We start from the raw sequence: 13,083 nt of genomic DNA, 5'->3' as shown, positions 1-13,083 counted from the left end.
ATATTTTATACACTAAATACTATTACTTTTACTGTTGTTAATTAATTCATTATTTTATTCTTTATTACTTATATGTATTAATTATTATTAAATATATATAGTATTATACCAACCCCTCTATTCCCAAATTCATAGATAGATAATAACGCTATTGTATATTTTGAACCATTTTTACCCAAATGCCCTCCCTATTAGTAATAATAAGATATTGTTATTAGTAGTAGTGTTGTTAGTTTACACAAACTATTTCTCCAACTATCTCCCAACTGTTTTATAGATGAGAGATAGAGATATGTAGTATCGATTTATTAATTCGATTCGATTCGAATCGATTCAAATATATGTTTGTTTTATACACTAAATACATCGGTTGCTATTTGTGTGATTCGCTTCATAAATCTCTCTTGATAGAACTCGGGAGGTGCAGACGATATTTCATGTCTATTCTTCATCATAAAGTATACTTTAAAGAATCTCTCTGACTTCTTTTCAAAATCGTATAACTGTAAAACATCTATAATACCTATATAATATATATCCTTATTATCTAAAGATTTCATTACATTAAAATCTTTAATTTTAAAAATAAACTATTAGTAAATTATTAATTTAAATAATATATAAAAGAAAGAAGACATACCATTATTATTATTGCTGCTATTACTATTACTATTGTTAATTAATTCATTATGATTATCATCTATATCTATGTATTCATTATTATTATTATTCATTTGATTATCATCTGGATTATTAGCATTACTCTCGTGTTTTGTTAAGATTGTTGGTAATGATAAAGATAATGGTGAATTCTGTTGATTTTGTTGTTGATCTAGTTCAAATCTAATGTGTTTCGGTATGAGTGAAGGTGATACTGTTTGATAAAGGTTGTTGATTGTCGATGATGTGGTTGAAGGTGATGTTTGGTGCTTTGGTTTGATTCCAATGAGTAAACTGTAGTCCATGATATTGAGTGATTTCAAAAACTCTGAATCATTGGCCATCTGTTTAATCAAGGTTTCTCTATCGATCGCTGATAATGATAGAGTCTTTCTAACATTGATGAAATCTAGATCCAAACCAAGTGTATTATATCTATTGTAATCATACTTTCCACCTCTATTGATACTAGATCCCTTTATATCATAACGTTCAGTCATCTTTACCGATGAACTACTAAACACGTTAGACATAATAGCTAGATATACAAAATGTCCATTCTACATAAAGATAAAATATAAATTAAAACAATGATTAGATTCAAGTTTGTAGGTAAGTCAGCTAATAGCTTAAAAATATAAAATATATCATTACTACTCTACTTACTGGCATAACAACTTTATATGAACCATAGAACTTTGTAAGAAAAGATTGATTATTTGTTTGGAAATACTTGTAAAAATGTATTATTAACTTTCTTAACAATCTACTTTCATCGGCGGTGATTGTTTTTATCAGATATTGGGTATCAGGTGTGAAGCACATGAAACTTCCACTCTTACCCTCTGAAAACTTTTGATTAGATAACTTATCAAAGAATTTATGACAATTAAATGATTCCTAATTATAAATATATATAAATGGTTAATAAATATATAATAAAATTCAATAATGAAATAATTTAACTTAGTACTTACAAGAAATTGTTCATTTGAAATACCTTGAAGTTGTCTAATCTTTGCAAAGATAGCAGGAGAATAATCCTTGAATTTATGTTTCTTTAAAACATTGGAATGAGGCGTTGAACTTAGTTCTTGGTTGAAAAGATCGGTTTCATTGTATACTGTTTGTTGTGTCGATGGTTTGTTTTCGTCTAATATAATGTCGTCTGCGTTGTTGTTGTCTCGCACCGATAGTTGAATACCCTTGAGACAACAAGTGATAATATTCTGTCGGAGTATCTTGGCGAGTTGAATTGGATCTTGCGATTGATCGGCAAGTGTTGTGAACAACGGTATAGTCTCGTCACTCAGGATATCGGAGGAAGGCAACAGTTTCTGTAGATTCTTTATCAGTGCATTGAAGAACTGTGGATTGGTCAGCCAGATCATCGCATTGAAGAATCCTTGGATCGATACACCGATCGCATCGAAATACATAAACCAACTGTTGTCTAGTTCCTCATTGTTGTTGTTCTTTGTGCCCTGTTCAATCCATTGATAGACACGATGAATCAACGGTCCCAGCCAACAGATGATAAAGATAAAAGTGTAACAACTCATACGAATCAACATTCCCATTCTGCCTTTATCGTAGCTGTGATAGGTACCGCGAGAGTAGATAAAGGTAGTAATGAGTGAACCAACTGACAACGCTATATAGGTGAGCAACGGAATGAAGAAAGTAAGTCGGATGAGTGAACGATTCTTTAGCCAGCACGTGCCGTCGCCTGACTTGGCAATGGAGTCACGACTAAGAATAAAGATGAAAGCGGTGGTGATTGCACTCAGACTCCACACCCAGAACTGATAGAACTTGGCATAGTTGGCGGTGTTCTTGAATGGTCGAATCGAGGTGATGATCAAGTTGAGTGAGATCATACCGGACCACCCAATCGATGCCAAACCAAAGAACTGTTGTAGAGCTGCCTGAATGTAGCACACTGCTTCATTGTTTTGCAGCGAATAACTGTCTGGTATCACTGACGTCACCATATACTTGAAACTAAACACCAAGTCACAAACAGACAAGTAGAATATCATCTGTGTTGGGTGTCTCTTTAAATCTTTATACAATCCAAAGGTTACAATAACAAACAATGCACCTAAGAATGACATCAAGGCAAACGACCCAGATATTCTATATAATAACTATACATACACATATTATTAAATTAAATTAAATTATTAACTTTTTCTTTTCTTTTCTTTTTGTTTTTTTTATATCACGATTCTTTATTTATTTTTTAAAACTTACAGTCATTTTTTTATTTACTTTCTATTTTAAAATTGTCATATATATATCTATTTATATTTATATTATTGTTATTTATTATTATTATTATTCTTTATTATGTATTGTTGTTATAAAATGAATGAAAAATGATTATTATTTAAAATTAGTTCTAATTAAAAAAAATGAAATTATAAATATTTGAGTTGTTTGTTCAAATAGCACCTGATTTGTATTTTATTTAGAGTAATTATAATTTATCATGATTTCTAAACAATAGAGATCACCCTTTATTTTATTTACATCGAAAGAAAAAGAGTGGTAATCTTAGGTTATTTTTACTTTTCACCCTATTTTTATCGCAAAAATTTAAGAATGAAAAATAAAAATTAAAAAAAATATGTTGTCTCTTCGAAACCTAAAAACAATGATGATGTTGATGGTTCCAAAAGATAAAATAAGCAAATCATAATACTAATTCGATAAGAGAGATACATAAATTTTATCTTGCATTATCAAATAGAGACAATCTTTTTCATTTTATTTTTTTTTGTTAAATTTATCAAAATAGAATGTATAAGAAATCTAGCTATTTTTTTTTTAATGTTTTATTAATTGTTTACCACCCACCACCAACTATATCACGTTATTGGACTAGTCCAAAGACTTTATTTAAATAGTAGTTATTTCTCATTTTCATTATTATTATTATTATTATTGGTTAATCTAATCTAGATTAATTTAAATTTTAATTAAATATTATTGTTGAGTTGATTTTTTTTGAAAGTAATTTCTTATGAAATTCAAGTTGGTTTGTGAAAGTTTGGTTGTGGTGTGGTGGTGTTGGGTTGGTGTAAGGTTGTCATTTTGTGATGGATCTTCTTTGTTGATGTACATTTGACCTAGTAGGTGACCTGTCTCAGTGTCTTTGACTGTGTAATTGATCTTTGCTATACGATTCCAAAAACTTTGAGTCACCGATTTCAGTTGCTCTTGAAGTCGCTTGAAGATGGCGAGTTTCTCTTCCTTTTTGGGTTCCGCTCTGATCATGAGATCTATTAGACGCATATTCAGGTTTCTAGGGTTGCTAAAGAACGATGGGTCGACATTCTCGATATAGTGTTTGGCAATGTCATTGCGACCGACCTCCATGGTCATCAGTGCCTCGAAAAATTCAACGTAGAAGTGGCCACGATACGACAGTTGCGAAGAGTAGCCAAACAGCTTCTGGGCGGCTTCTTCTATTGGGTAGCGAGAGAATAGCAGCGAAGCGGCGAGTCTGACAGTCTGCGTTTGGTTGAAGTTTAGCGTGCTGAGAAGTCTCTCGGCTTCATCGAGTTGGTTGGCGTCGATCAGACTCTTCAGCTTGCAGTTTCTGAGTCCGTCGTTTCGCTCGGCGAACGGCAGTCTTGCAAGTAGAGGATCGTTCACTCTGTTGAGTTCCAACATCTTACAGGCAATGGTATCGACGGTACGCATATTCAGCTGAACGAATCGATCCAACATGGTCTCGGCGACAGCCAGTCCGTCTTCCAGATACCCATTTTCCAGGAGTGACACTACAATTGCATTCCAAATGGTGTGTGAACTCGTCAGCAATAGAAATTGCTCTTCTCTCATGATATCGAATGTACTATCCAAGTTGATAATCAACGAGTTCTTATAGGGAAGTGGATGGAATGTAAGGATTCTGGTGTCTTTGCTGAGAGAAGAACGATAACGAATGTACTCCAGAGGATCGAGAATCTGAGACAAAACAATATGTGAATTCAAGAGTAGCGCACCAATGTTATTGTTGATGTTTGTTTGTTCGCACTCTCTGTGAAGCTCCGATAGTATCGATTGGAGTCGTAATGCATCGTCTCTTGTGACTGCGATGTTTATCAGTTGTTTGAAAGGAAAGTGATCCGATCGATTGTTGGGCATTGGCATAGGAGTGCCGTGCAGTTTGTTATGTATATGTTGTCCTCTCGATGATTTTCTCTGCGAGACAAAGTTCTGTATCATTCTATCCATAGTCTTCTTGGAACTGGTGTTGAATGCGCGCCAAAATTGAAGAAGTCGTTCCTCCATTTTCAAATCTTCACACAAACTCAAATGGTACTGTTGATGTTGATTAAAATTGTTATTGTTACTTTCGATAGTAGTAGTAGTGCCAAGGTTTTTTATGTCTTGTTCAGCCTTGGCAATCCGTTCTTTTACGCTCTCTATGCGTAGATGATGGTAGATCTCAAAGTTGGCGGTGGAAAGCAGGTGACGTGGCAAATGCAGCTGCGAAGTACGACGTACCATCCAGTCGAGAGCGTGTTGATACTGTCCGAAATGTAAGAACACCTGAATCACTTGATCTGAGATTTTGTCGGTGTGGAGTGGTGACTGAGTACGCAGGAAATCGACGAGTGTCGTGAGCATCCGCTTGTCCGCTGCGAACGAGTTGTACACAACCAGACTGGCAATGTCGTAGCAATGGTTATTGGCGACACCGAATGCCAGATGCTGCAAGAACAACTCTAGATCTCTTTGTACATCGAATTGGTCAGAGTGCTGCTGGAGTGCTGCTGTATTGACATCGATCGACGAAACCAGTATCTCTAGCAACGCCTGTGAAGATTCGATTGGCAATTGTACCTTTTGATCGACTATCATCTTTAGCAACTGAGAAGTATGCTTTAACAATTCTGGACTGATCCGATCCTTGCTCTTCTCGCTGCTCCTGTAGATATACATCAATAGTTGACCGACAGGGAATTGCTGTAAATTAGAAGTCCACTGTGTATAACACCGCAGCGATATCGAATCGTCATACTGTGAATAGGTTTTGATAAATTCAATGAAATTAAAATGATTTGCAACACCTTCATCATTCCATTGTAATACCATATCAACTATTCTATTGAATGATTCTTGTTGTTGTTGTTGCTGTTGTTCAACTTGTTGTTGTTGTTGATCTATGTTGTTGAAAACTATTGGTGTTATCTTTTGTAGAAACCAGAATGCAGTGTCTCTATTGTGACAGTAAGTTCTCATGATGGAGATTGCACGTTGAAAGTCGTGGGTGAGAGAGTGAAGAAACAACGATTGGAGTGCAAGTGGTGCCAGGTTGCGAATCTTGCGAGACTGGTCGACCAGATCGAACAGTCGTGTTGCAGAATCGAGTTGTCCAATCGTTGTATACGCCCAGATGTACGAGGAGAGCAAATCATCGTTACGCCCATCGTAGAGAATCATACGTTCGATCGACTCGGCATGGTTGAACTGCATGTCGTTGATCAGCTTGCAGAGTAGCTTTCGCTCGTCTGGTCGATCACGTCGACAGTAGTAAACAAACATATACTGATAGGTCTTCACCGACATCTCTATATTGAATCGTCTAAACAGATCGAATACACGCATCACCTTGTGATGAGTATCGACCGACTCCTCCAAACCAGAGTAGTACTGAATGAACAGATTCAATCGGACACGATCAATAATATCGGGTGACAGCTTACAATACCATTCCAACAGACTATCTACATCGTCCAAACATTCTTTTCTACCCAATTTCGATACTAAAAATCTATGAATTCTTTAATAGACAATAATGAGTCGGTTATTAATAAAAATGTAGTTCAAAATCAATGAATGAATGATTAATAAAATACATACTTATCAACTAATCTCTCGGGTGAATATTGTTTTTGATTAGCATCTGTTATAAAGTCATAAGCTGATTTATGTCTATTACTTGGTCTTTTAAAATTTTCACCTCTATTATTATTATTATTATTATTATCAATATTATTATTATTATTATTACTCTTTGTTTCGTTGTTTTTCTTTATCTCTTCTATTAACTTTTTTGCACTAACACTTGAATAATTATACTTTTGTTGTTGTTGTTGTTGTTGTTGTTGTGCTTCATTTCTTTGTTGATATGATTTTATATTGAACTGATGATTACTAGTTGAATCTGTATGAATCGATGATGCATATCCATCAATTACTATTTTACTATTTAGTGTATTTTCTGGTGTAAAAAAACATCTACTCTGATTAAATGATATGATTCTACTGATCGTAGTAGATGAATACTTTTTACTTAACATAATAATAATATATCTTAAATCATCTGACTCGCGTCTATTTAATTAAAAAAATTAAAATAATTAATTAAATTTTAAAAAAAAAAAACGAATGAAGGACTTCACTACCAAAACTCTTATGAGTAAAGTTGCGTCTCATAAACTATTCATATCGATTGATTATTTAATTAAAAAAAGAAGTAGTATTTATTTCTATTCAGATCTATCAGATCCATTCAAATTATTCAATTCAACTCCATGATAGTTGTCATCAACATGCTCATTGTTTACTCTAGTGTTAACTTTAAGATTATTATTATTTCTTTTGTTTACTTTATCATTATTATTAGCATTACTATTACTATTATTATTACTATTGTTATTGTTTTTAGTAATACCAACACTACCACCACCAAATGAATTCTTCAAACTAAGTACAGTTTTCTTTCCTTTTCTTAAAAACAATCTGGTATCAATACGAGGTACTATAGCCATTGCCAAACCTACTACGATCAACAATATAAAGATCCAAAACACAAATGTATCCGTTGGATCATTGAATTGTCTAAATCCTGACCATTTTGAATAACTCCTATTTATATTTGTTGTTTTTTGATTTGTATATAAATGGTTAAAAGATTTGTTTAAAGAAGAGTACTCTATTTAAATATAACAACAACATACCATTCACCATTTATACATTGTTTACCATCATTACCAAATATTGAACCTTCTTTACAAATTGAACATGAATGCTGAATACACTTTAAACCAGCACCACACCAACCGGTTGCTGATTGTTCACCATTCAACTCTGAAGGACAACTCTGATGGTATAACGGGTGATCTTTTAAACTCTTACAACTTCCACTGTCATCACAAAACTCATTGATTCCACATTGATCTGGATTCTCTAAACCTGATATACCAGGTACACATTGACCACACTTTTTATATTAAATGTTTAGAATAAGATTTTAAATATTTATGTTTCTTTTTTTTTATAGTGATTGGTTGGTTGATAAATAATAATACATACAGTTTTTGCGCTAGGATCAATTAAACCATCTTTATAGTACGGTATTAATCCTGAGGGACATCCTCCATTATTAGCAATTGCTTGATTTAGTTTAATAACCGCTCTCTGAATAGGACCTTCACAGCTACCAAGAGGTGGTACCTTACCATCCATAAATGTACATTGTGAATATATATTATCTACAAATACAAATAAAAATAAAAATAAAATAATCTTAACCATTTTAGAAAAAATAAATAAAAAGATTTTGTTTTGTTTTTTTGCTTACTTTGCGGATATCGAGACACAGTATTTTGATCCCAATGTGGAAAATAGGTACACATTAATTTCAATGGTTCCCACACTAATTTTAGTGAAAAAAAAATTAAAAAGAAAAAAAACTATGATAAAAAGTAAAAAACCAAATATTATTATTAAATAAATTAAAGAGATTGATTGTTATCATATTTATAATATTTATCATATTTTATTTATATTGTTATTAATTGAATTTAATTTAATTTAATTTGACTTTGTTTTGTTTGTTGTTGTTGTTGTTGTTATTTAGGATTATTGCGTTGATTAATTTAAGTGTTAAAATATTGAGTGGAATGTAAACAAGTGTTAGGAATGGGAATAATAATGTCGAGTACATCTGATGTTGTCGTATCAGTGTGGCAATGAATGAGTATACATTCTGGTTCAAATAGAGCTTGGCAATCAAGAAGACTACCAGTGGCGGTGAGAGAATGATGGTGAACAACGACTGGAACCATCGGAATAAACGGTAACTACTGTGTTGTGGGATAATACAGAGCGGTACAATAAAGATCGCTGCGATCGTACAGAACGAGAAATTCAAGAGTGACATCGTCGAGATGAACAACAACACCGGTAGACATGTAAACACCTTGAAACTCATTCCACCAAGATATCTTATTGTTTTGTTGTTGTTGTTGCTGCTGCTATTATCATCACCACCACTACTACTACTACTATTACTATTATTGTTGTTGTTACTATTGCTATTGAAATAATTATCGAATCTTGGATAAACAATAAAGAATAAAATAAAATATAATAAAGTGAAACCTATAAACAAAGCGGAATCTGTCAACTCGTTGTCCTGTAGGGAGAGTTGTTCGAGTATCGATAGAATCGTATGTGAAAATGTGAGAGGGATTGTGTAGAATGCCAGTCCAACTACCAGTGTTAGACTAACAATGATTGTTGAATATAATATATCGGATGGTGAATCAACATCTAAATTACTATTTTTATCACCTTCTGTAGTTGTTGTTGTTGTTGCAGTTGTTGATTTGTCAGTGTTGTTTTTTGAGTCTGTAGCTGTTGTTGTTGTTGTTGTTGTTGTTGCTGTTGTTGGTTTGACTATACGAAGTGAAGGTGGTTTGAATGCACCCGATAGACTAACGAGGAGAACCAGTACCAAGACAACTAGTGGCGCCAGTATGCAACCTAGAGTTATCATATACTCACCGATGGAGATATAGGTGAATGGTGATGGCAGTAGGTAGTAATAGAACGACTGGTGTAGATGCTCCAACAGATTATTCAAGCTACGTAGAGTACCAATAATAATGACAGAGTTTTGGTAAATGGTATGCTGTTTCTGGTGTGATGGCAATGCAATGGTGACGGCATCGATATGGTAGGCATTGAACAGTCCGTGGTCACCCGTTGGCACTCCCAATGCTTGATTACCCATAAAAGTAGTCAAAGTCTTCATATCGGATGGAATATATCTATTATACCATTCTTGTATCTTTGATTGTACAATCTTTGCAATTTGACTTGTAATTGATTTATCATTATTATTATTATTATTATTATTATTATTATTGTTATTGTTATTGTTATTTTTATTACTATTATCAACAGATAAATGTAATCTATCTTTTGCATTCTCTTTTGATGCCATACGACCGATTGTGTTGATTAGATCCAAGTTGGGAAGTTGTCCGTTTGAACCCTCGGCGAGTATGTTGAATCGGTTGGTCGGATAGTTTGGTTGGACATCGATATTGAGTGCCGCTTGGATCATGCCGGCACGTCTAAACTGTGTTGACTTTGAATGGATATTCGAATGGTAGTCTGACAGCCATTGCTTCATTCCATAGCCACCACCGAAATGACCATCGGTAATCACCACAACAATATCCTTTGCCAGCCAAACTCTAGCTTTTCTCTGCAAGTTTCCAACAATAGACAATAGCAATCCAACACCATTAACTTCATCTCTATTCAATTTAGCAGCATCCACTTTATATATAAATATATATTTGCAATAGAAATTAATATTTTTAAAAACTTTTTCATCTTTTAAAACATTTTTAAACACTCAAACACTTACCCGAATACTTTGTTGATATTACAAGTGATTCAGTACCATCTGATTTAGGTGCACGTATTACACTATAAAGATTATATCCTGTCTTTGAAGTTGATGATGAAGATGATGTTGATGATGTTGTTGTTGTTGTTTCGTTTGATGACAGTGATGATGATGATGATGATGATGGTTTGATGAATGTATGTTGATATGTTTCTAAACCTATATCTCTAAGAGTGGATTCTATCCAGTGTGAAAGCAATCGTCTACAATTTGCGTCTCTGTCCAGACCACATGTATCTAGCTTTGCCTGATACTCTTGGGAATAACGAATCGAATCGGAAATGTCAGCCTGTTCAAACTCTATCTTTGCTACACCTGGCAACAAAGCATTCTCTGACATATAAGTTCTATGTGCCTGTCCTGGATAATATGATATAGACAATATACCACCTATATATAATATTAGACTGTTCAATAAATAATTTTATATATTATCATTATTATTTAATAATAATAATAATAATAATAAATAATCATGATTAATAAGCTATTTTATTAAACTTTAAAATATCTTTTAAGAGTAATTACCCTAATAAATATAATAATAAATTATTTCTTTTCTGCTTTCTTAAAGTATTGTCACCATTATCATTGTTTAGTTTTTTCATAATTTTATCTATATATTTAAATCTACTTCTTATCATACTATATATTTATATTAATTTACTTTCTTTGAATATATATAGCATTTATTAAATATATGTATGTTCAAATTGATAGATTGATTATTAATTAAAAAAAAAAGATTTAGTTTTTTTTTTTTTTTTTTTTTGAGGGGGTTTGATCAATTTAATTAAAAATATTTTTATTTTCATTTTTTAAAAAAACATTATCTGTTGTTGGTTTAACAACACTCATTGTTGTTGTTGTTGCTGTTGTTGTTGTTGTTCATTGAGGTTGATTTGACAATTTTGGTGTTGATCAAGTTCATCAAATTGAACTCTCATTTCTGTTATCGATCTTATCAATCTATGATTTGATTTGTACATAGTATAGCTAGATTTATCATTATTGTTGTTTTGGTTGTTTGAATCGGTAATGCATTAGCTTTAATAAATTAGTTGGTTTGTTGATAGATTGATTTGATTGATTGATTTGATTGATTAATTCTGTCGATTTTGGTTTGAAGAAGAAAAAATTTGAAAAGAAAAAGTTTGCTATTGTTGTTGTTGTTGTTGTGGTATAATTATAAATGAATGAATGAATGATTGATCGATTGATCGATTGATTGTTTGATTGAATATCATTACACTTTCCAAATCTTAATTGTGTTGTCAGAGTTGATTGCACCAGAGGCAATGATTTCCTCGGTGGGATGGCAAGCCACAGCCAAAACGACATCGGTGTGTCCTTCGAGTCGCTGTACGATCTCCTTTGTCTGTAGATTCCAAATGTAGATCATGTGATCCTCTGAACCAGATACCACCCATTTACCGTTGGAAAAGGTTGAGAACACGCAGTACTGTGAGTTCTGATGACCCTCGTATACCTTTAGCATCTTATTCTCACTGTAGTTCCAGAGTCGCAGTTTCGAGTCGAGTGTACCGACCAACACGTACTTGCCATTCGGTGAAAATATTGAATATGAAACGATGGGTGGTGCCACGCTGTCTGTCGATGACAATGTCGCCGACAAAGTCTGTAGTGGTGATCCTGAAAATGAGTCCCAAACACGACTAAAAAAAAAGTGAATAAAAAGTGTGTGTGTGTTAAACATCAAACTATCTATGACTATGTGATTATGAATATTAAACTACTACTACTACTACTTACACTGTACCATCTATACTACTTGTAAGTAACATTGAACCGTCTCTGTTGAAATGAACCGATGAAACTGGTTCGGTGTGTGCTGGAATACGTATGAGTTGTTTGCCTGACTTGACGTCCCAGACTATGACGGTCTCATCGAATGATCCACTTGCAATCTTGTTGGATTGTGGGTTAAAGTTACATGAAAATACATAATTATCATGTCCTTTCAATGTTTTAATTAGATCTCCCTAAAATAACAACGATAACAATAATAATAACAATAATATATTAACATATATATAATGATAGTTATAATTTATCTCAATATCACTTACAGTTTCAGCATCCCAAATCTTTACGGTTGTATCATCAGATGCAGTGCAGATAAACTTTGAATCGTGTGACCACGATGCATCCGATAGACCTTTTTTGTGTCCTGTTAGAGTCCTCTGGAAGGTACCCGATCTTGCATCCCAAATCTTTGCAGTGTTATCAGCGGCTATTAATAATAATAATGAAAAAGATGGATAATATTAATTTCTACAATCATTCAATATAGAGATTGAAATAAAAAAGCGAGTTATTACATACATGCAGAGAGTAACCATTTGCCATCTGGTGAAAACTTTACCGATGAAATAGATTTCCTGTGTCCTTTTAATGTTAACTTTAACTTGTACACCGGTGGGACTTCAACTGGTTTCGGTGCCGCCGCTGCTGCCGCTGCTACTGGAGGTGCTGTACTTAATCTCTCTGTGGTAACACCTCTCTCTATTGTTTCTGCTGGTCCTCTTTCCATTCCTTCCATTTTTCTATATTATTACTATATAAATATTTATTGTTATTAATTTATTTTTGTTTATTAAAAATAAAATAAATTTGACTAAATGTACAAAGTTGTGTTGTACAACTATCTAACTATCTATCTATCTATCTATCTA

The 13,083-nt window shown here is 33.2% G+C and overlaps 5 protein-coding genes across 5 annotated transcripts; all 5 read right to left on the bottom strand.

Annotated features, from left to right (window-relative positions):
* Window positions 1–77: 77 nt before the first annotated feature.
* On the bottom strand, window positions 78–2,922 carry PPL_00568 (phosphatidylinositol phosphate kinase family protein; the record flags this gene model as incomplete). Its single annotated transcript, XM_020571593.1, has 7 exons — window positions 78–188; window positions 366–523; window positions 641–1,220; window positions 1,327–1,560; window positions 1,638–2,412; window positions 2,659–2,810; window positions 2,917–2,922. 7 exons carry the CDS (start codon window positions 2,920–2,922, stop codon window positions 78–80), a joined length of 2,016 nt encoding a protein of 671 aa, XP_020438867.1.
* A 729-nt stretch (window positions 2,923–3,651) lies between these two features.
* On the bottom strand, window positions 3,652–6,980 carry PPL_00567 (uncharacterized protein; the record flags this gene model as incomplete). Its single annotated transcript, XM_020571592.1, has 2 exons — window positions 3,652–6,460; window positions 6,541–6,980. 2 exons carry the CDS (start codon window positions 6,978–6,980, stop codon window positions 3,652–3,654), a joined length of 3,249 nt encoding a protein of 1,082 aa, XP_020438866.1.
* A 189-nt stretch (window positions 6,981–7,169) lies between these two features.
* On the bottom strand, window positions 7,170–8,318 carry PPL_00566 (uncharacterized protein; the record flags this gene model as incomplete). The annotated part of the gene is made up of 5 exons (XM_020571591.1): window positions 7,170–7,548; window positions 7,641–7,903; window positions 7,996–8,075; window positions 8,142–8,174; window positions 8,264–8,318. The coding sequence occupies 5 exons, from the start codon at window positions 8,316–8,318 to the stop codon at window positions 7,170–7,172; spliced, it is 810 nt and encodes a 269-aa protein (XP_020438865.1).
* A 243-nt stretch (window positions 8,319–8,561) lies between these two features.
* On the bottom strand, window positions 8,562–11,076 carry PPL_00565 (uncharacterized protein; the record flags this gene model as incomplete). Its single annotated transcript, XM_020571590.1, has 4 exons — window positions 8,562–8,740; window positions 8,977–10,254; window positions 10,346–10,777; window positions 11,055–11,076. The coding sequence occupies 4 exons, from the start codon at window positions 11,074–11,076 to the stop codon at window positions 8,562–8,564; spliced, it is 1,911 nt and encodes a 636-aa protein (XP_020438864.1).
* A 165-nt stretch (window positions 11,077–11,241) lies between these two features.
* Window positions 11,242–12,950, bottom strand: wdr5 (WD40 repeat domain-containing protein; the record flags this gene model as incomplete). The annotated part of the gene is made up of 5 exons (XM_020571589.1): window positions 11,242–11,383; window positions 11,638–12,063; window positions 12,161–12,390; window positions 12,478–12,641; window positions 12,734–12,950. 5 exons carry the CDS (start codon window positions 12,948–12,950, stop codon window positions 11,242–11,244), a joined length of 1,179 nt encoding a protein of 392 aa, XP_020438863.1.
* Window positions 12,951–13,083: the final 133 nt, after the last annotated feature.

Source organism: Heterostelium album, assembly GCF_000004825.1.
Source record: "Heterostelium album PN500 unplaced genomic scaffold PPL_scaffold1, whole genome shotgun sequence".
NCBI lineage: Eukaryota > Evosea > Eumycetozoa > Acytosteliales > Acytosteliaceae > Heterostelium > Heterostelium album.
The sequence above is the reverse complement of the archived record's forward strand: the minus strand, read 5'-3'. Positions and strand labels throughout refer to the sequence as shown.